This window comes from Camelina sativa, chromosome 7, assembly GCF_030686135.1.
Source record: "Camelina sativa cultivar CO46 ecotype springtype chromosome 7, ASM3068613v1".
NCBI lineage: Eukaryota > Viridiplantae > Streptophyta > Magnoliopsida > Brassicales > Brassicaceae > Camelina > Camelina sativa.
The window spans coordinates 30,652,124-30,673,118 of record NC_141886.1 but is presented as its reverse complement, the minus strand read 5'-3'; the positions used below and the strand labels follow the sequence as shown (position 1 = coordinate 30,673,118).

General features: G+C 38.1%; 2 protein-coding genes and 5 pseudogenes across 5 annotated transcripts; all 7 read left to right on the top strand.

The window, feature by feature from the left end:
• Positions 1 to 577: 577 nt before the first annotated feature.
• On the top strand, positions 578 to 6,746 carry LOC104703219 (putative F-box/FBD/LRR-repeat protein At1g78840; annotated as a pseudogene). Its single transcript, XR_015561361.1, has 13 exons — positions 578 to 647; positions 954 to 1,025; positions 1,109 to 1,214; positions 1,330 to 1,389; positions 1,470 to 1,550; positions 1,650 to 1,719; positions 2,003 to 2,073; positions 2,154 to 2,247; positions 2,373 to 2,438; positions 2,541 to 3,006; positions 3,223 to 5,884; positions 5,980 to 6,126; positions 6,232 to 6,746. The product of XR_015561361.1 is annotated as a putative F-box/FBD/LRR-repeat protein At1g78840 (transcript).
• Positions 6,747 to 7,226: 480 nt separating this feature from the next.
• LOC104703218 (EP1-like glycoprotein 2) lies at positions 7,227 to 8,976 on the top strand. The gene has a single exon (XM_010419189.2). It carries the CDS (start codon positions 7,467 to 7,469, stop codon positions 8,832 to 8,834), a length of 1,368 nt encoding a protein of 455 aa, XP_010417491.1. The 5' UTR covers positions 7,227 to 7,466; the 3' UTR covers positions 8,835 to 8,976.
• Positions 8,977 to 9,832: 856 nt separating this feature from the next.
• On the top strand, positions 9,833 to 11,548 carry LOC104703217 (EP1-like glycoprotein 1). Its single transcript, XM_010419188.2, has one exon. It carries the CDS (start codon positions 9,989 to 9,991, stop codon positions 11,354 to 11,356), a length of 1,368 nt encoding a protein of 455 aa, XP_010417490.1. The 5' UTR covers positions 9,833 to 9,988; the 3' UTR covers positions 11,357 to 11,548.
• Positions 11,549 to 12,098: 550 nt separating this feature from the next.
• On the top strand, positions 12,099 to 13,458 carry LOC147941882 (EP1-like glycoprotein 1 pseudogene; annotated as a pseudogene).
• A 1,573-nt stretch (positions 13,459 to 15,031) lies between these two features.
• LOC104703215 (protein LIGHT-DEPENDENT SHORT HYPOCOTYLS 7 pseudogene) lies at positions 15,032 to 16,088 on the top strand (annotated as a pseudogene). Its single transcript, XR_015560825.1, has one exon. The product of XR_015560825.1 is annotated as a protein LIGHT-DEPENDENT SHORT HYPOCOTYLS 7 pseudogene (transcript).
• A 1,554-nt stretch (positions 16,089 to 17,642) lies between these two features.
• LOC104703212 (putative wall-associated receptor kinase-like 16) lies at positions 17,643 to 18,989 on the top strand (annotated as a pseudogene).
• LOC104703213 (uncharacterized) lies at positions 18,952 to 20,955 on the top strand (annotated as a pseudogene). Its single transcript, XR_015561358.1, has 3 exons — positions 18,952 to 19,973; positions 20,256 to 20,807; positions 20,886 to 20,955. The product of XR_015561358.1 is annotated as an uncharacterized LOC104703213 (transcript).
• Positions 20,956 to 20,995: the final 40 nt, after the last annotated feature.

The window sequence follows — 20,995 nt, the reverse complement described above, 5'->3', positions numbered from 1 at the left end:
AATTGAAATACTATAATATTAAATAGTGTTTTATCTTATTTCTTTTTTTATTTTTCGATTTTTTCACATATTATATGAAATAAACTAGTAAACAATTTGTGTTTCTTATTTTTCTCAAAGTCAGTAATCAAATCCATTCTTTCACAAGTATTTCGGGCGCCATGAACAAAGAAGAAAAGATATACAGTAGGCAGTACTGACAGTAGGTTACATGAATCTCTGACTGTTGTGCCTTAAAAAAAATTACCAAATAAAGGAAAAGGAAATAATAAAACGCCAGGTAGACACCAGCGTCAAAGTTGTTTGACTACCGACATTGTAAATTTAATCTGGACCGTCTAAAATACGAGTGTGAAAAGATTCGGATAGAAGGCCCAAACATTTTTGAAATTATCTTCTAGTTGGGCCGGCCACTATAACAAAAAAGGAAATAGCAAAAAATCTAATAGATTAATAGGAAAAGAAAAATAGTGAAATAGATAGATGAATCTAACGGTTAAAAAAATAGGAAATAGGTAATCAAATCCTGACCGTCGTATACCTTATCTATATATAAATCGCTCCACTCAAACCACATGTACATCTTCATCTTCTTTTTTTTGTTTGCTGTTGTTGTTTCTCTCTGTTACTGCTGCGTCTGTAAGCAGGTGTGATATTCTTCTAAACCCGATGACGCGTCTCTGATTTTGCTTTCAAATCGAACATCTCCTTCGTTCCTACTTGTGAATTTTTCTAGGGTTTCGCCTTTCTCAATTGCATTGCATCGGTAGCTTTTTATTACGTTCATGCCTCGATTTTTCACCTCTTCGCTCTTCGCTCTTCTTCTTCTTCTTCTTCTTGTAACTCGTATTCTCTATTTCGTTATCGCTTCTGAATTTTCACTTTGGGTTTCTAAATTGGATCGATGCTTTTTCTCTAATTATATGTTTATTTACTTTGTCCCTTTTGTTTAGTTGATTTAGATTTGTGGTGGAGGATCCTACGACTGATCGGTGGTGGTTTTGACAGATCGTTTCTCTTCTAGGGTTTGGTTTCTAATTAAATTGTATTGTTCAAGGCTTCTTTTTAATGTTCATCTGGTTTACTTGTTGTCGTTCTATTATTTCAGGTTTTGGATGATGTCTTTTTCGAATTGTGATGGCTTTGATGGACGCGCTTGCTTCGCTTCTTCTCTGTGCCAACGTCTATAGGGGTTTTGGAGGATCTTTTGATCGGTAATGGCTTTTACTGATTCATGTTATTCTTCTAGGGTTTTGGTTTCTAAATTGAATCATTCAAGGCTTATTATTATGTTCATGCGATTTTTACCTCTTTGCTCTGTTATTTTAGATTGTGGAAGAGGATGCTTTGATCGGTCGCTGATTTGTCTTCTCTGCGCTACATCTTCAGGTAGTCTTCTTCCTCTTAACCAACTTTGTTTTTTCTTTCTATATAAGTGAAGGAAACATATCTAACTCTCTTTGATGTAGATCGTGGAATTACTAAGTGGGAGATTCGAAGAGAATGAAAACATTGCGGCAGTGCGTATGATTTCTCAGTTAAACTTTCAGGTTACTTCGCATATATATCTATACACCTTTTGGTCTACCGATTGTTTTATTTAATATTGGCTAATGTTGGTCCTCTGTTTCTTGTGTACACACATTCAGATGAGAGATGATATGAATGTGTGCTCCCCCGCTTCTGGATTTTTACTCCTCCTATATGTGGTTTATTCAGGTTTGCGTTCCTCTACCTAATTGTTTTCATTAACTGGACTTTGAATTATGGCTTCCTGAGTTTTGGACTGTGCCATCAGGGAGTTTTCAACATGATTTGATGTGATCTTTTTTTTTTTTTTAAATTGGATTTTTCAGGTTTCAAAGTAATGTAGCTGATCTTCCTAGTGACGCTTACATCGACATCTTTAGCCTAAGACCTTTTCTTTTGTTATAGATAGTCGAGGTTCTATAAGAGAAAAAGCAACAGGTTACTAACTGGTCTCTTGGATCTGTTACTTTAGATTGTGGAGGATGCTTTGCACGGTCAGTGATGGTTCTGATGGAATTTGTCTTCTCTGCGCTACATCTTCAGGTAGTCTTCTTCCTCTCTACCGATTTTTTCTTTTCTTTTCTGTATAAGTGGTAAAATATCTCTGTCTCTCTTTGATGCAGATCGTTGAGGCACCGAGATTACTGTGTGGGAGGTTCGAAGAGATAAAAGAAAGCATTGTGGGATTTGCGTATCAGTTCTGAATTTAACTTTCAGGTTAGCTCGCATTTTTACATCTTTTTTGCTCTAGACGCATATCGTTTTGCTTCTGAATTTTTACTTTGGTTCGGTTGTTTTTTCTTCCATGTTATTTACTTGTTGTTTTCGTTTTGTTGGTTTAGACTTGTGGTGGATCCTACGATTGATCGGTGATGGCTTTGACTGATTGTCTTCAGGCATTCTCATGGGTTCCTTGCTCTAAACACATCTCTATTATTTGTTTCTGAATTTTCACTTTGGTTTCGTGGTTTTTTCTTCATGTTATTTACTTGTCGTTTTTGTTATTTCAGCTTTTGAATAATGCTTTTATCGACCGGTGATGGCTTTGATGGACACGCTTTTCTCTGTGCTACATCTTCAGGGGGTTTTGTTCTTCCTCTTAACACGTCTTTTAACTTTTTTTAGTTTTGCTCTTTATGTTTCTTTCTTCGTCTTGCAGTTGTTTTGGAAGAATATTATTGATCTGAGCATCGCGTATTAGTTCTTCTCCATGCACGTATTCAGGCGTTCTCACATGTTCCTTGCTCAAAATCTCTAAATGCATCTCTATTTGCTTATTCGGTGGTTTTTTTCTTCTAACTACATATTATTTACTTGTGTTTTTTTGTTATTGATTTAGATTTGTAGAGGATCCTACGATTGATAGGTGATGGCTTCGACAGATTGTTGTCACTCTAAATCATTCTTCTAGAGTTTGGATTCTTAATTGAATCTGGGCTCCTCTGATTTACAAGGTTGGACATGTGGTTTATTCAGGTATTTCCTCCTCTTTCTCTTTGGAGGTTCCATCTCTGGAGTTTGATTCGTGGGTTTCTTTTGCTTGTGGTTGTTACCCTTCTGTGAATTACTTTTTCTTCTCTTCTGATTGCTCTCTGCTAATTTATTTATTTTTTTTTTTTCTAGCTTATGGTTTCTAAATTGCATTGTGGCATCTTTTGTTCATACAATATACTTCTCGTTCTGTTATTTCAGATTGTGCAATATGCTTTTATCGACCGTTGATGGATCTTTGTGACGCGTTTTCTCTATCCTAGGGTTTATTCAGGTCTTCAGGGGGTGTTCTTCTCTGAAATTTGTTTTCTTCCCTACGTTTCTAAATTGTATTGGTGCTCTTTCTCTATTTTGCGTCTCGTTTTGATTTTTTAGATTGTGGATGATGCGATGATCGAATGTGATGGCTTTTATTGATCTTTCTCTTCTGGCGGTTTTCTGTCCCTTTTGCCAACTTTTAATTTCTGAGCCAATATTCTCTCTTTGATGCATTGAGTCTGTTCTGGTAAATATCTCTTCTTGTCTATCATATTTTTAGGTTTCTTATCTGCTACATCTTTTTATCATCTTTTCGAATATATGTTCGTAGTACAACCACAAATTCCTCTGTCCTGTACTCCTGTTCTGTCTCAGTTTATCTTGAAGGATGTCTTTCTGTTGTCGCTTCCTGTCACCTCTTTGGCTGTTATTTCTTTTCCCTTTGATTAATCTTTGGTGTTCTAAAATTAGCTCATGTTTCTCTTTTGTTATTTTTTGGAGAAATTCTTGAAGGGATGGATTGATTGCATATAGTTTTGTGTTTCTGGTTACTTCGCATACACCTCTTTTACTACATACAGATTGTTTTATTTAAGATTGGCTATAGCTGGTGAGGTATGATTTGTCCTGTGTCTGAGTTTCCCTGATTTTCTTCACCACTCTGTTTCTGTGATGTGTACTCACTCTTAGATGAAAGATGATATTTGTCAGCGATCTGTTTGCTTTTTACATACTTCGTGCATTTCGAAGTTTTGCTTCCTGAGTTTTGGACTGTGCCACCGGGAAGTGTTCAAAAACCTGGACTTTCTGGTACTGGAACAGTAATGTTTCGCATCTTCCTAGTGATTATGGCTTTTCTGCTTATGCCTTATAGTCTGTTACTAAGTCTTTATCGTAGATATTTCAGGTTACTAGGTGTATTTCAAAAGCTACATCTATTCTTAGCGTTTGATCCCAATTACAGTAATGTTCTACATCTATTCTTTGTATATAAACTACTTCCTTTCATTATAGCCTTATAGGTCTGTTGACGCTGTAAAGGAGGCATATATGCTCCTTTTAAAAAATTGTTGGCATCCTGGGATGGATTTTTTTATATTTCTCTGACGTCTGTGGTGATTATTTTGTTTGTCTTTTTCTGTTTTGGTTACCTCTATATTTCGTGGAGATGTGATCAGCTTTCTTTCCCCTTGTCTGTTTTTGCCTTTTTCTATGGATTAAATAGTAATCACTTCTGCTTGAGATGAAGTAAGTATCTTTGCAAAGGAGTTTGGATGGTGCAAAGTGGAATTTATGTATCTGTACATCATGATACTAATGAAGTTGATCTGACTTGATTTTGTTCGGGTGATGCGTGATGTTGTCACTTCACTTGCTTAAGTTGATTTTTTTTTTGGTTCAACGCTTTTTAGTTGACTAGCTTTTGATTAAGGTGGAGCCCATCAATATTTGTTTGAGCCCATTGAGGTGAAGTGCATCGATATAAAACAAACCCCTAAGTTAGAAGCGTCGCCACGGGCCACGGACCACGGTCATCATTACTTTACCCCCGACAATCTCTGATCGGTTTCGTCTCCTTCGTCGCTATCTGTCATCGTATCGCGCCGCTGGTACTGTTCACATCGTTTCTCGTCTTAATCGTATTCTATTGTGTTGTCAATATATTGCTGAGATCTCTCGAAACAAAAGCGTCACGATCACAAAGGACTGAAATCACATGGATTTGATAAGTCAATTGCCTGAGGATTTGCTGCATCAGATACTCTTAAAACTTGCTACGAGGGATTCTGTTAGAACCAGTGTCTTGTCGACGAGATGGAGATTTCTTTGGCAACGTGTTCCTGGATTGGACCTCTACTTTGGTGACTTAAGAGACATTGGGTTAGAGGATTTCGTCAACAGGTTTCTAGATTTGGATAAGAAGAAACCACTCATAAACCAATTCAAGTTGGTATTTGGCGTCACGCAATATGAAACTGAAGGATCCAATTTCATCGACAAGTGTGTCAACTCAGTGGTTGCCCGTGGAGTTCAACATCTTGTGCTTATTGCTTATGTAGTGGACTCTTATAACAGCAATAATCGTTGTCCCATAATAAAGCTTCCGGGAAGCATTTCTATGTGTGAGACATTGGTACACTTGAAGCTGATCATTGTAGGCATCCATAGTTTTGACTCCGTTTCTCTACCTCGTCTCGAGACAATGCATTTAAAATCGGTTTGGTTTTCGAGTGATGCGGCTCTTGAAAGGCTTATCTCATCCTCCCCACTTCTTCAAGATTTGAACATTGACGAAATTTGGAATGTGGAATTTTTACGAGTGCGGTCTCAGACACTAAGTAGCTTGAGTATACGCATTTTTTAAACAAATTTGAACGTGTCTGGTCAAATAACTGGGGTAGCGATTGATGCTCCCACACTTAAGCGTCTGAGTCTCGAAATCGACCAGTTTATAGACCTTGTATGTTCTCCGATCAGAGTGTGTTTTTATATCGTTTCTTTCATCGAAAGCGATTTTAACTCATCAACGATGAAAACATTACGTACATTTCTGGCTTGTATATCGAAGGTCAAAAATCTTAGCCTCAGTTGCTCTACCCTTAAGGTATGTATATTTTGTAAATATATATTCATCTTGAAATACTTTGTCTCGAGAACTTATTACTAATGTTCTTTTTTTTTTTTCTTGGTTTTTGCTAGGCCATGTGTGCTTACTCGAAACTCCAACCACTGCCTCAGTTCTCTAACTTGACCCATTTGAAAGTTTCATTTCTTTTCTCTGTTTCAGTTATAGAGTTGTTGGCAACTTTGCTCGCAAGTTGTCCAAACCTAAAATCTTTACAGTTGGTAATTTATCTTTACAAGTAACTCTTGAGTTCTTTTTGCCCAATCACTTAACTAAACTATGCATTCTCATTACGTTTTTCCTTTCTTGTCGTTCACTATATGTAGTCGATTTGCGGTTACCTATATAAAATGGACACCTCAAGATCACATGATGTGCCTAAGTGTCTGCTAACATCGCTCGAGATTGTTGAGATATACAGCTCGGGTGGAGATGAGGTCGAAACTGAGCTTGTCAAATACATCTTGGGGAATGCAGCAGTTCTCAAGGAGCTTAATCTTAAATTTCCTTTTTGGGGAGAAGCCAAATACAGGCTGCTTGCGCTTCCAAAGCGTTCTTCGGTTTGCCAAGTCACATGTGCCTAAGTGTCTGCCTACATCACTCGATTCTGTTGAAACGGAACTTGTCGAATACGTCTTATGGAATGCACCAGGTCTCATGAAGCTTGATTTTTGTTCCCATTGTCGGGCATCTGAAGACATATACGAAGTTGTCAAGCAAATTAATACGTTTCCAACCGGGCTTGTTGAGTTTTACTTCATTAGTATTGAAGCTGTTTTCTTGAGCAAACCCAAGTGTAAACCTAATTATGCTTCTTATTAGATGTTTCGAGGTTCCATTACTTGTTCCGATTAGACTTCGTAGCATTTAAAATTATTTGTTATGTGATTGGTAAATCCAAGATGCCGTGATATTATTGATAACGTAGAAAACGATACATAGTATATGTGATTGGTTCTCAGCAATTATTGTTTGGTTTTTCATTTGGTGCACACGTAAGAATACAATACAGTACATGAATACGTGTACATAAATTTTAAAATGAAACGCCAAATCTTGACTAAACCCCCAAGTAATATCGCAATGGCATCAAAGAAAAATCACAACTTTGATGTTTTTCTTCAAAAACTAAACCCACAGTTTTTGATGTCATAAACATAACCCACAGTTTTTAATATGTACTACGATGATGCCGTGATGTTTACTAAAACGATAGTACAAAGAAAATTTCATAAGGTAAAAAGAAATAAGTTAATCATTCTACATAAGACAATATATATATATATACTATATAGTACTGTATATGACGAACGAATATGCGAAAATCTGCACTAGACAAAGCTTATCCAAATAATAATAAATCGCAATCAGCCCCCATTGTACAGCACCACCAATTTGTTTAATATGTAGTCAAGTCGCTGTTAACAACTTTGACTTTTCAAACAAATACAGCCAATCAATAACGCAACAAAACGAAAAACTTATAAATACCACCCACAAGATATAAATCTTCTAACAAATATCATCTGATCTAACTCCTTCGTACTCAAAAAACAAAATCATGTCACGATTCCATATCTTATTAACTTTAGCACTTGCCATTGCCACTGTTTCAGTGGTTATAGCTCAAGTCCCTCCAGAGAAACAATTCAGATTCGTCAACGATGGCGAGTTCGGCGAATACATCACCGAGTACGACGCCAGTTACCGCTTCATCGAATCATCAAACCAGAGCTTCTTCACGTCACCATTCCAGCTCTTGTTTTACAATACTACCCCTAGCGCCTATGTCTTAGCTCTCCGAGTCGGACTCAGGCGCGACGAGTCTCTCATGCGCTGGATCTGGGACGCCAACCGGAACAGTCCCGTCGGAGAAAACGCAACGCTCTCACTCGGTCGCAACGGAAACCTCGTCCTCGCTGAAGCAGACGGACGAGTCAAGTGGCAGACTAACACAGCTAACAAAGGCGTCACAGGGTTCCGAATCCTGCCCAACGGAAACATGGTGCTACACGACAAAAACGGCAAATTCGTCTGGCAGAGCTTCGATCACCCAACCGACACACTCCTCAACGGCCAGTCCCTAAAAGTCAACGCAGTCAACAAACTCGTCAGCCGAACATCTGACGTGGACGGCTCAGATGGTCCGTACAGCATGGTGCTTGATACCAAAGGTTTAACCATGTACGTTAACAAAACCGGTACGCCGTTGGTTTACGGCGGATGGCCAGATCACGATTTCCGCGGCACCGTCACTTTCGCCGTTACACGAGAGTTCGATAACTTAACGGAGCCGTCAGCTTACGAGCTTCTCCTCGAACCCGCACCGCAACCCGCTACCAACCCGGGTAATAACCGCCGGTTACTCCAAGTCAGACCAATCGGAAGCGGCGGAGGAACTTTGAACTTAAACAAAATCAATTACAACGGAACGATCTCGTATCTAAGACTCGGATCTGACGGGAGTCTCAAGGCTTACTCGTATTTCCCAGCCGCTACGTATCTCAAATGGGAAGAGAGTTTCTCGTTCTTCTCCACTTACTTCGTCCGTCAATGTGGCTTACCGTCGTTTTGCGGCGATTACGGTTACTGCGATCGTGGAATGTGCGTCGCGTGCCCTACACCCAACGGCTTACTCGGATGGAGTGACGAATGCGCACCACCCAAAACGACGCAGTTTTGCGGCGGAGGCAAGGGTAAAACCGTCAATTATTACAAGATTGTCGGTGTTGAGCATTTTACTGGGCCGTATGTAAATGACGGACACGGCCCAACTTCGGTAAATGATTGCAAGGCAAAGTGCGATGGTGATTGCAAGTGTTTGGGTTACTTCTACAAGGAGAAAGACAAGAAGTGTTTGCTTGCTCCTCTTCTTGGTACACTCATCAAAGACACCAACGCTTCTTCTGTTGCTTACATCAAATACTAGTGTTTTACCGCTATATTTATTTACTGAATTCAGTGTGAAATCTTAGAGATTTAAAGAATAATGGGTGAGCTTGTAAAGATTCACCGTGTTTAATAATTGTATCACCTTTCTATATACTGCAAGCAATTGGCTTTATATACCATCTGCATAATACCTTTGATCATCAAAATACTATCTGAAGCTTTAAGAACGAGAGTTTTGTAGTTTAGTGGTCCTCTTAGATAGCTAAATATATACTATCACATTGCTTCTCCAACTCAATAAATGTCCTATTATTTATTTTGTTGTTGGACAAGCCATCTGGGAAACGTCCATTGGTACTTGGTAGTAATTTTTTTGACAAGTTTTGTGGTCTTTTTTTCTTATCGAAATTACACTATTCATTAGCATTATTACATTAGAAGAAAACAAAGCTTACCCTACTGCAATACATAATATACATTCATCACGATCAAGACTAGTTTTTTTATATATATATTTTTCTGTAAACAAAAAAACCTTTTAGATTTTTCTAACTGCTAAGAGCTGGGGAAATTTGTGTTCTTATATATCTGCTAGCATTATTATCTCGGATGAAAAAGGATTTTATATCATACAGCACTACAATGCATTGAGGGTATCGAATAAAGGTTGGGAATGTGTAGTTTAGAACGATACATAAATTACTACATGACGTATATTGACTATATTCAATCAAATACAGGACGGAAAATTTGAGAAACGGATTCGAGAAGTTTTGCATGTAAAGTTAATATTCAAATATTGGATCATTCTATTATTATTATTTTTTTTGATATGCATATGAGACAAAACAATTTAACAACATATAATCAGTGATTTGTTTTAAAAACAAAAAAAAAAAAAAACAGAACAAAAATTCAATGATTTGCTCGAAACTTTATTGTATTAACGAGAATATTCGAATAATCTCAGTAGAGTAATCTTATCCAAATCAATAAATCATAAATGAGCAATTGGTCCTCTTGCAGAGCACTGATTAGTCTGATTTGGTTGACAAGTCACAGTTTGCAGCTTGGGACTTTTCAAACGAGTACAGCCCAAGATGTTATATATACAACCAAAAAATACAATTTTTAGACAATCATCTCCCTCCATTACTCAATCCTGGAGAAAAAAAGACATAATCATAAATCATGCTTCGGATTAATATCTTACTAATCACGGCACTTGCCATTTCCTCTGTTTCCGTGGTCATGGCCCAAGTCCCTCCCGAGAAACAATTCAGAGTCCTCAACGAACCAGCCTACGCTCCATATATAACCGAGTACGACGCGAGCTACCGATTCCTCGACTCACCGAATCAGAGCTTCTTCACATTTCCTTTCCAGCTCATGTTTTACAATACTACTCCTAGCGCCTACGTGTTAGCTCTCCGAGTCGGAACCAGGCGTGACATGAGTTTCACTCGTTGGATCTGGGACGCCAATCGCAACAACCCCGTCGGAGACAACTCCACGCTCTCACTCGGTCGCGACGGCAACCTCGTACTCGCTGAGTTAAACGGCCAAGTCAAGTGGCAGACTAACACAGCTAACAAAGGCGTCACCGGGTTCCGAATCTTGCCCAACGGAAACATGGTGCTACACGACAAAAACGGCAAATTCGTTTGGCAGAGCTTCGATCACCCAACCGACACACTCCTCGTCGGCCAATCTCTCAAAGTCAACGGAGTTAACAAACTCGTCAGCCGTACATCTGCCGCTAACGGCTCAGATGGTCCGTATAGTATGGTTCTTGATAACAAAGGTTTAACCATGTACGTTAACAAAACCGGTACGCCGTTAGTTTACGGCGGATGGCCGGATCACGATTTCCGCGGCACCGTCACTTTCGCCGTTACACGAGAGTTCGATAACTTAACGGAGCCGTCAGCTTACGAGCTTCTCCTCGAACCCGCACCGCAACCCGCTACCAACCCGGGTAATAACCGCCGGTTACTCCAAGTCAGACCAATCGGAAGCGGCGGAGGAACTTTAAACCTAAACAAAATCAACTACAACGGAACGATTTCGTATCTAAGACTTGGATACGACGGTAGCCTCAAGGCCTTCTCGTATTTCCCAGCCGCGACGTATCTTGAATGGGAAGAGTCATTTGCTTTCTTCTCCACCTACTTCGTCCGTCAATGTGGCTTGCCGACGTTTTGTGGCGATTTCGGATATTGCAATCGTGGAATGTGCGTCGGATGCCCTACACCGAAAGGTCTGTTAGCTTGGAGTGATAAATGCGCGGCACCTAAAACGACGCAATTTTGCAGCGGTGGTAAGGGTAAAACTGTAAACTACTACAAGATTGTTGGCGTTGAACATTTTACTGGGCCGTATGTTAACGGTGGACAAGGCCCGATTTCTGTAGGCGACTGCAAGGCCAAGTGTGATCGTGATTGCAAGTGTTTGGGTTACTTCTACAAGGAGAAGGACAAGAAATGTTTGATCGCTCCTCTTCTTGGTACACTTATCAAAGATTCCAACACTTCTTCTGTTGCTTACATCAAATATTAGCCCGATTTGATAACCGAAACCAACTTGAATTCTCAGAGATTTAGTAACGAATAATCGGTGTGTTTGTAATGATTCACTGTTTTTGTTTTAGTATACACAAAGCGTGATATGCCCGGTCCTTATTAAGTATGATATAGTAAATATACTACGTGAAGCACTCATTTAGATTATATAAAAGTTTGATGTTCTTCAGATTGGTGAGCCTTTTTTACGCTTTTGTTAAAGCCAACGTCAAAATCCCTTGTTTGTGCTTACTTTTGAACTTTGATCAAAATATATTTTCTTTGACATAGGGAAAGTAATTTTTTTATTTAAATAACTTTTGTTAATGTTGTCGTGGTAATTGATCTCAAGGTTGCAAATCTTACAATCTCTACATCTATTCTACGGTAAATATGTTCTACATGAATGCAATGCGCATATGTTGGTCAATAAATGATTTGTACGTCTCATCGAGATCTTGTTATCCATGATATTTTTTTCACCTATGATATTCCATCTTACTCAAAACTGGAACCACTACTTCAATCTATGGTCCTATATTTAGTCTCTAACCACGGGTATTTATGGATTAGTACAGTTTAGAAAACTTTTGAATATAGGATTGATTTTTTATTTATTTTCTTAACAATTTCTAAAAGTGTAATTATATTAGTGCAGGATAAAAGAGAATCATAGCATATCCGTTTTCTACAATGATGTTAGATACTCGTTCCCATTATAGATCATATCTTTCAAATCGATGATATTTAATGGTGGTAACCCATTGAATATTTTTGGTAATGTTGATATTTTTTCAGCATTTATACATGAAAGCACATGTAAGCTTATCAATCATACACACCTAGAGGCCAGAGGAATAGTATACAAACGCGTGTACGTAAACTGAAAAGTTTTTCAGTGAAAACTTGAGCCCCTACCTAGGACCCAAGAACGTTGCCTTGTCCGGTTGTCTCAACATCTATGCATAACGAACCTATAATTTGTATACCCAAATTCTTTTATTTTTTAAATACGTTGCCAGTTGCCTCATGCCTGAATGCCTGAAATATATCTTATTCAAATTTTAGCTAATACTAAAAGACCGCAGATTTCCTGAATTCTTTTGTATAGATTTTTGCATGTAAATCATGTAATTCACTTAATAGCAAAACTAAAACTAAAGAAAAATATCCGAAAAATCCAAACGCAAGTCACTATCACTCCCTCCCTCTCTAGATCGAGCGCCAATTTCTTTGAATAGAAGCCACGTTGCAAATTTAAACTTTTTGACTTTTCAAACGGAGACAGCCAACGTTAGAAATATAAAACTAGCGGAAACATTGTGGTCCACGACTGAAAACGCCCAGCTAGTCTGGCAGAACTTTGACCATCCCACCGACACACTCCTCATTGGCCAGCACCTAACACTCAGCGGATCTGACGGTCCGTACCGTACAGTATGGTTCTTGACAACAAAGGTTTGGTCATGTAGTACGTTAACAAAACTGGTCAGCCGTTACCATACGGTTGATGGAGAACACAGCGACTTTCGTGGCTCCGTTACGTTTACTGTTACCCTTAGACGTGAGTTCGAAAATCTTACAGAGCCGTCGTCTTATGAGCTCCGTTTGGCGTTTGGTACCAGTCCAGGCGCAGTATCACTGTATCAGGGGCTTACAACGCAATGGTGACGTACTATAAGACTTGGATCTCGTACTACGATCCCGCCACGTATGAAGTATCAAGTATGGGAAGAGTCTTTCTCGTTCTTCTCGCGATATTTCGTTCGTCAGTGCGGGTTTGCCGAGATTTCGGTTACTGCGACGAGGGGATGTGCACCACGTGTCCCAAATCCGAAATGTTTGCTCGCCGCGTAGCACGACGGTGTTTTGTGGACGTAATGGTAAACTATAAATTACTATGAGATTGTGGGCGTGGAGCATTTTACTGGGCCTTATGTAATAATGGTAAAGGCCCAATAACGGTAAGCGCTTCCAAGGCGAAATGAGATCGTGATTGGCAAGGTTTTGGGCCTTTTTCTATGAAGTATCAAGTATGGGAAGAGTCTTGCTCCTCTTCTCGGCACAGTCATAAAAGAAGTCAACACTTCAATTGGTTAATATCAAATAGTATTAGTCTTCTTTTCACGTAATTTATTATGTTATTTTACACTGTATAAATCTTACTTTCTTACTATAAAAGAGTTAAACGTCTCTTTGGTTTTTTGATTTATGTGTCGTGTTTGTATTACGACCAAATAAATAGGCCTAAGTTATGCCATTTTGAAGTGGATCATTATAAATATCCTTTAATAAATATGCAATTAATGCCTTTGTTTTTGTATAAATAGCATTGAGAGACAACTGGGGGAAAGTAATATCGAGACAACTCGATCGATATTGATGTACATTTCATAATTCTTCTGTTAGTCAATGATTTGAATTGAATGGCGTGGGACCATTTTCTCTACATACGACTGGATTGGCTTTACTCAGATTTCATTTTCTTGGTCGAATGAGTAATCTATAAGAAAGTGAAAACATAATGAAAATTAAATTATGAAGAATCAAAACCTAGGAGAGTAGGTAGGTAATGGGATTTCTATTATAAATAAGGAATACTTCCTTTAACCACAAAAGTTATGCTATCATTTGAAAAATAAAAACTATTCAAACAACCCTTGAATAATGGATATTCCCCTTAGTTTATTAGATGGGTTATCATCTTCTTATAAGTTATAAGTTATAACGATTGGTCAGTGCCTCAGTGGCAGCCAAAAAAAAGACTATTCTTAATCTTATTTAAGTAGACAACAAATTACTAATAGAGAAATATTAGCATAACAATTCTGTAGATGACAAATCTTTAAATAAGCATATGCAAGCGTCCATCGCAGATCTTTCCGATTGGGACCTCCATAGATTTTATCTGTCTGGTGAGAGAATCACATTTGTTTTAATAGAATTTTATAATCAGACGAGGTCCATTGGGCTTTATTTATGGGCCTATTTATTTAGGGAGATCAATCGATGTCTGTTTTTTTTTTTTTTTTTTACAATTTACATGCACAGAGAAAACGCTTGCCTACGTAAATATAAAATATTGTTTGATATTTCTAATGGATCATACTTAATACTTTTAGATAAACTTTATGCCTAACAAAGAAAAAAAACAGTGTTGAGCTATATTTCTACACGAATTAGCATTTATTTAAGTATTGTTTTTTTCTTTTGTTACACATAATATTAGGGTGGCAATATTCGATTGACAATGATTGCTAAGCTGAATGGAAACATGATTTTAATTTTTAATGGCAACAAATATTTAAATAAAGTAAATAGTAAACCATTCTTAAATGCTAATCGTACAAGATTAAAGGAAGAGAAAATTATTTGATAGGTCTACCGATGGAAAAAGAAAGAACTAAAGCACTCTTACGGGTCCCATCTCCTGTCTCCCTCATCTATCACTTAACTTGATATTACCAAAACTAATCATCTAATCAATTTGCATTTTACTTAATTTGTTAAATTTGTAATATATCTACGTTTTAAGTTTGTTTGGTTTGAAATAACTCTCAAAACTAGTCACTTTACTTTCGACTAAAAACGAACTTAGTTATAAAAAATCATTTATTCGAGGTTGATTAAATTATAGAACACTAGATTTTGCTGACAAGAAAAAAATAAAACAATAATAGAACACTAGCTTTTAGTTTTTTTTTTTTTTTACCCCTTATTGATTATTTGATTTGATGCTCCGTGTGTGTCTAAATATGTATATTCCCATCAAATAATTTACGCGAGAATATAATAAGATTATTTCCAATTAGTGTAGAAATTTTTCTAAAGTTTTCCTCCACCATCATTGACATAGTTTCTCTATATTCCCCCTCTTCTTCTCTTTCCAAGACCCATAAAAAAAAAATCAATTTTTTTTTTTTTATGAATAATCTCTAGTAGCTATGAGGTGATTATACCAACATAACCATCATCGATCGATCTACCATGGCTAGTAGTAGCAACAAAGGCAAAGGCATAGCAGATGGATCGTCGCAATCTCAATCGCAACCACAACCGCACCAACCGCAGTCACCTCCTAACCCACCAGCGTTAAGCAGGTACGAGTCACAGAAACGACGAGACTGGAACACGTTTTGTCAATACCTGCGTAACCAGCAGCCACCAGTTCACATCTCGCAGTGTGGCTCAAACCACATCCTCGATTTCCTCCAATACCTCGACCAATTCGGGAAGACGAAGGTTCATGTCCATGGATGCGTTTTCTTCGGACAGGTTGAGCCGGCCGGACAGTGTAACTGTCCTTTAAAACAGGCGTGGGGGAGTTTAGATGCGTTGATCGGACGGCTAAGAGCGGCTTTCGAGGAAAACGGAGGGTTGCCGGAGAGAAACCCTTTTGCCGGCGGCGGGATTAGGGTTTTTCTGAAGGAAGTGAGAGATTCGCAGGCAAAGGCAAGAGGAGTTCCGTACAAGAAAAGAAAGAAGAGGAAGAAGAGGAATCCTATGAAGAGTCATGATGGTGAAGATGGTACTACGGGAACTAGTAGTAGCTCCAACTTGCCTTCTTAGCAAGCAAACAAAAAAATTCTACTATAATAAAACAAAAGTGGGATTAGTTAATGGTAAGCATTTTATTAATATAATCATTCTCTATTTAATTACCACGTACTGATCTGCAGCAATTCCACACATGTATTAAATCGATCTTGATAGTAAGCTTTTATTGCACCCTTGAGTTTTTTACATGCGAAACCATAAGACATCCTAACCTATGATCTTTTCATATATATTATATATATACCATGTGAATCATGAGATTCATAATCACTTGCGTGACTCTATGTATGTGAGCTTAGAATGACGTATATTCTTTTCATTTTACGACACTGTAAACCCTAGAGAGCGTATATACATACTAATACGCACACACACACACGAGAAAACCCTAGTTTCGGCTTATCTAAGTGTTATTAGTGTATATATGAATGTATGTACAATCTTTGTTGCAATTAGCTGGTTATTGTTTGCTCTTTGTAAAGTAGTTTCTTGTCTTGTTGGATCTTAAATGTTTTGAGTTTTCTCCTCGAGGATTTGTAGATGCTAAAAATGGTGAAACTGCTTTTGTTTTCTCTTATATACCGTATGACAGTAAAATATAACACTTTCTTAAATTCTTAAATGATTATAATATTGTTCGGATTTGCAGACCTTGGTTTCAGTTATACTACTTAATCGTGTATTTAATTTAGACAGGAGTCTAGGCTTTCCTAAAGCTTGTTTGAACGCTAATTTTATGTTGTAGCTAGTACTGATAAAGGAAAAAGCTAGTCAGATGTGTATTACGCCCACTGTGATGGCATTCAGTTTCTCCTTGATTAATCCGGATACATTATATTTTACATTTACGTTTGCGTTTGAAATTTGCAAAGAATTCTTAGATTATAACATATAAATAATGTAAACACTAATGCGAAGTTAATTTTTACGTTTGAAACAAACGTGGTCTAGCTAGCTAATCACGGATTTATTTATATACAAGTTCTCAGTTTGCCAGATTTGGGAAATTATAATAGTACTGAATTTGATTCATATAATTACACTAATATAATGTTATTATATATCACTCTCACTCATATGACATGTGTTGTTTTTCTAGAGTAATTATAGATGCAAGTACTAAACTATATCCAAAAACATTTCACCTTCTTGGGCAGATATTGTTTTTCTCGAGTTAGAAAGTGTAAATGTCAAAACTAAGTAGAAGTTCCCAATAATTTGTTTAATCATGTGGTTAAAATGGACTTGACGGTAATATTGGTTTGCGGAGCCAGTTTGTCTCTAAAGCAAATAATGGAAGCGCTGCTAGATTTTGAGTTATGTATACCGAATTTTAATCCCACTGAGAGTAAAACTAAGTTTTGAAGCTGGATCATTAGATCATTAGATCGAAATATAGCTACTTATTACTAAAAAGAAAAACCTCAGCGGTTGAGAATTATTAACAACGTTTGTATTGTCCATGACAATAGTACAATAACGGGATTTTTTGTATTTAGTGACTAAATTTTGAAACACGACTACGTACGTCCAAGCAAACGCTATTCATTCAATCCCAGTTAAGGAAGTTGATAAATAATAATATTAATGGTAAACAAGTCATGTGTACAAACTTACGTCTATGAATTTTGCATCAGCGAGGGTATTGAGTAAACAGAGGGTACTTTAAAATATCTGATCTCGGCGTTTAAAAAAGTCAAATATAGGCTGGGAAAATTGTCAACTTTTTTGGAGTTTGTGAGAGAAAAGTCAATAGATAATGAAATGTCCGCGACGCTTCTCTTTCCTTTGGGTCAACTCCAACGCAGTCCTGCTAAATATCCCGATCTCGTCTGTCTGCTCCTTCAAATCAAAACCATGTTCTTCGGGAAACTAATGAATTCTTGTTTAAGAGGAGACAGGACGACAACAACATCGTACAAATCATCTTGTGGTGACCGTGAGATATCATCACTGAAGAACGGAGGATTACTGGTTGAAGAACTAATCCGTATTTCAAACGGTGACTACAATCCTTTCCGTGTATTCTCTGAAAACGATCTGAAGCAAGCAACCAAAGACTACGACCAAGATCATGTCTTACTTCTTGACGACAACTATAGATTGTTTCAGGGAGTTCTTGAGAACAGAGGAATTGTTCTAATCAAGAAAACGAATGATCATGATGAGCTTGTAGAATATTGCATAAGGGAAATCGCTATAGCTGCATACGTTAGTACGAACATGAATCTGGTGAAGCTTCTAGGTTGTTGTTTGGAGAGCAAGGTACCGATTATTGTCTTTGAATATGTACCAAACGGGAACCTATCAGCTTACTTGCAAGGAGAGAAAATGATTCTACCATGGAGATGCAGGATTCGTATCGCTGCTCAGGTCGCAGCTGCGATTGTTTATCTCCATGTTGGCAAATCAAGACCTCTGATCCATAGACATGTGAAGACAGGTAATGTTTTACTGGACGATAACTTAAACGCCAAGCTATTTGATTTCGGACTTTCCCTAGAAATTCCATTAGGTGAGACCTATGTACAAGCATTGGTTGAAGGAACAATAGGGTTTATAGCTCCAGAGTCAGTAGATACCGGCAAATTTAACGAGAAGACTGATGTTTTCGCATTTGGTGCTACGTTTATTGAGATCCTGACTGGAAGAGAGCCTCATGATGTGTTCAATGAAGCCTCTCGTGATCTGTTTCCAAGCCTCACTCCAGCTGCAGAGTCTTCTCTAAGGCCTGTTCCTTTACCCACAAGAAGAGATCTTTTGGTGTTATTGAACTAATAAAAGATGCTAAGCAAAACGCGTTAGAAGCTAGCGCAGAGCTAGCTGCAAGATGTGTTGACGTATCGCCAGAGAAGAGGCCAACGATTGAAGAAGTGGCTAAGGAGTTAAGGTATATTCAAAACATGCAATGACTTATCTTTGACCTTTTTTTTTTCCAGGAAAGTTTGGATTGATCTCCATCTCAATTCATTATCTAAAATGTGCTTTATTGTTGAGCTACTTCAAAGTTTATTATGACGAACCCAAAGTCAAAAGCAGAGAACTAGGGCGATAATATTACAAGTGTAGTGAAAGTTCATGGTTTAGCTTTTAAAAACAGAGACTTGTGGAGGAAAAATATGAAAAAGTAAACATATAGGGTTTTATATGTTAAAAACAGAGAAATTAGGTGAAAAATATAATAAAGTGAAAGCTCAGGGGTTAAGTTGCAGTAAATGATAAATAGTTATATAATGAATTAAAAAAAAGCGAACGTGACACAAAACGGAGCCTGAAGTTGTTCATCGCCGGGAAATATGAAACTGTACGACGATGAATCACTGAAGCAAGAAGTAATCTACCTTCACTCGCTCTGGCACCAAGGTCCTCCGACCCGAAACCCAATCCCTAGCCCCAATTTCAACCCGTTTCAACGACCCAGCAGGCCCAATTACCTCCCGCCGGCGGATTTGCAACTTCTCTCTCGCTATGGAGCTGTTACTCCACAGAAGATCATATCCAGAAACCCTATCAATCCTCCAATTCTCTACAATAACAAGCGTCCGAGGCCTGATTCGGGCCCAGAATGGCCTGTGAAGGAACCGCTTCAGTCTCCTTCTACGGGATCTGGATGGCCTGAACAAAGGCCGTGTAAGAAGGCGCGGCCTATTACGGAGGAGGAGAAATCGAAATTGGCTGCGAATTTGCTTCAGAGAGATATCCATCGAACCTGTCGCGAGTTCTTCGGTAACAAATCAGGGGAAGATGATAGTGATGAAGGAGATGAGGATCATCAGTCGTTTGAGTTTTTGACGAGAGTGTTTGAAGAGAATGATGGGAAGCTTAAGGAATACTATGAGAAGAACGCTGGGAATGGAGAATTTTGGTGTTTGGTTTGTGGTGGCACTGGAGAGAAGAGCTGTAGGAAGTTCAAGAGCTGTTTGGCTTTAATTCAGCATTCGCTTTCCATTAGTAAGACTGATTTGAAAACTCAGCATAGAGCTCTTGCGCAAGTTGTTTGCAATGTTCTTGGTTGGGACGTTAACAACCCTGTTGTTTCGAGCCAGAAGGACGCTCAGGTTAGATTCTTCTATACCTTGGAAGAAGTTAAGTTTGCAACTAATGTAGTCTGTGGCTTCAAAAAAGATGACTAATTTACTTGTGTGAATTATAGCTTGATAGTTCAGGTTACTATTTGGTTTTAATGATCGAAGACAAGCTTATCAGTTTATCAATATTGTTGTAGAAAAGATTTTGATCTTATCAGTTCATTATGATCCTTGTAGGTTTCTTGAATAGTTCTTCTGGTGATTCAGAGATACTTCAAAACACTTTTTTGGTTTTTTTTTTTTTTTTGACAGACCGTGAGCGTAGAGGTGGTTGTGGAAGGTGCATCTGAGCTGCCTTCAGACTTGAAGATTCCTCAGGAGAAACAGCGGGTCATGTCTGTTGAAGAACACGCAAAGGCTGCTTTGTTACAAATGCAACAGAATGCATCAGAAGCTTTCAAAGACATTTTTGCCAAGGATGGTACTGGTTCAGTTGAGGAGAACGGTGATGAAATTTTTTCTGAGGAGTTGGAGTTAATATCTAGAGTTTTCTCAGAGAATGTTGAGCTCAAGAGTCACTATGAGAAAAACTATGAAGGTGGAGTATTTATCTGTCTGGTGTGTTGTGCTGCGACTGATAAGAAATTGATCAAAAGATTTAAACACTGTTATGGGGTTGTTCACCATTGTACTAAAATACCGAAAATGAAAATACGAGCTCACAAGGCTTTTGCTCGGTTTGTCTGTGAACTACTTGGCTGGGATTTTGAGCTTCTGCCACGTAGAGTAATGAAAGGCGTTACCTCTCTTGTTATATCTAATGCTAACCAGAACAATGAGAACCCATCATCATCTGTGATCGAGGTAAGACACCGTATACAAAGAGAACAAGCACTCTCTCTTATCCTTTTGTTTCTTTAATTGAATTGTGAATCATTTCAGGAACATATGTGCGAAGATAAAGCTGATAAAACCACAGGCCAACAATAAGGCTGAGGCATGCGTTGGTTAGTATAGACAGTACCTGAGCACTTCTAATCACAGTTGATAAT

Excerpts from the sequence above, each read along its gene's own strand:
- LOC104703218 (XM_010419189.2), top strand. The coding sequence starts at position 7,467 with ATGTCACGATTCCATATCTTATTAACTTTAGCACTTGCCATTGCCACT.
- LOC104703217 (XM_010419188.2), top strand. The coding sequence starts at position 9,989 with ATGCTTCGGATTAATATCTTACTAATCACGGCACTTGCCATTTCCTCT.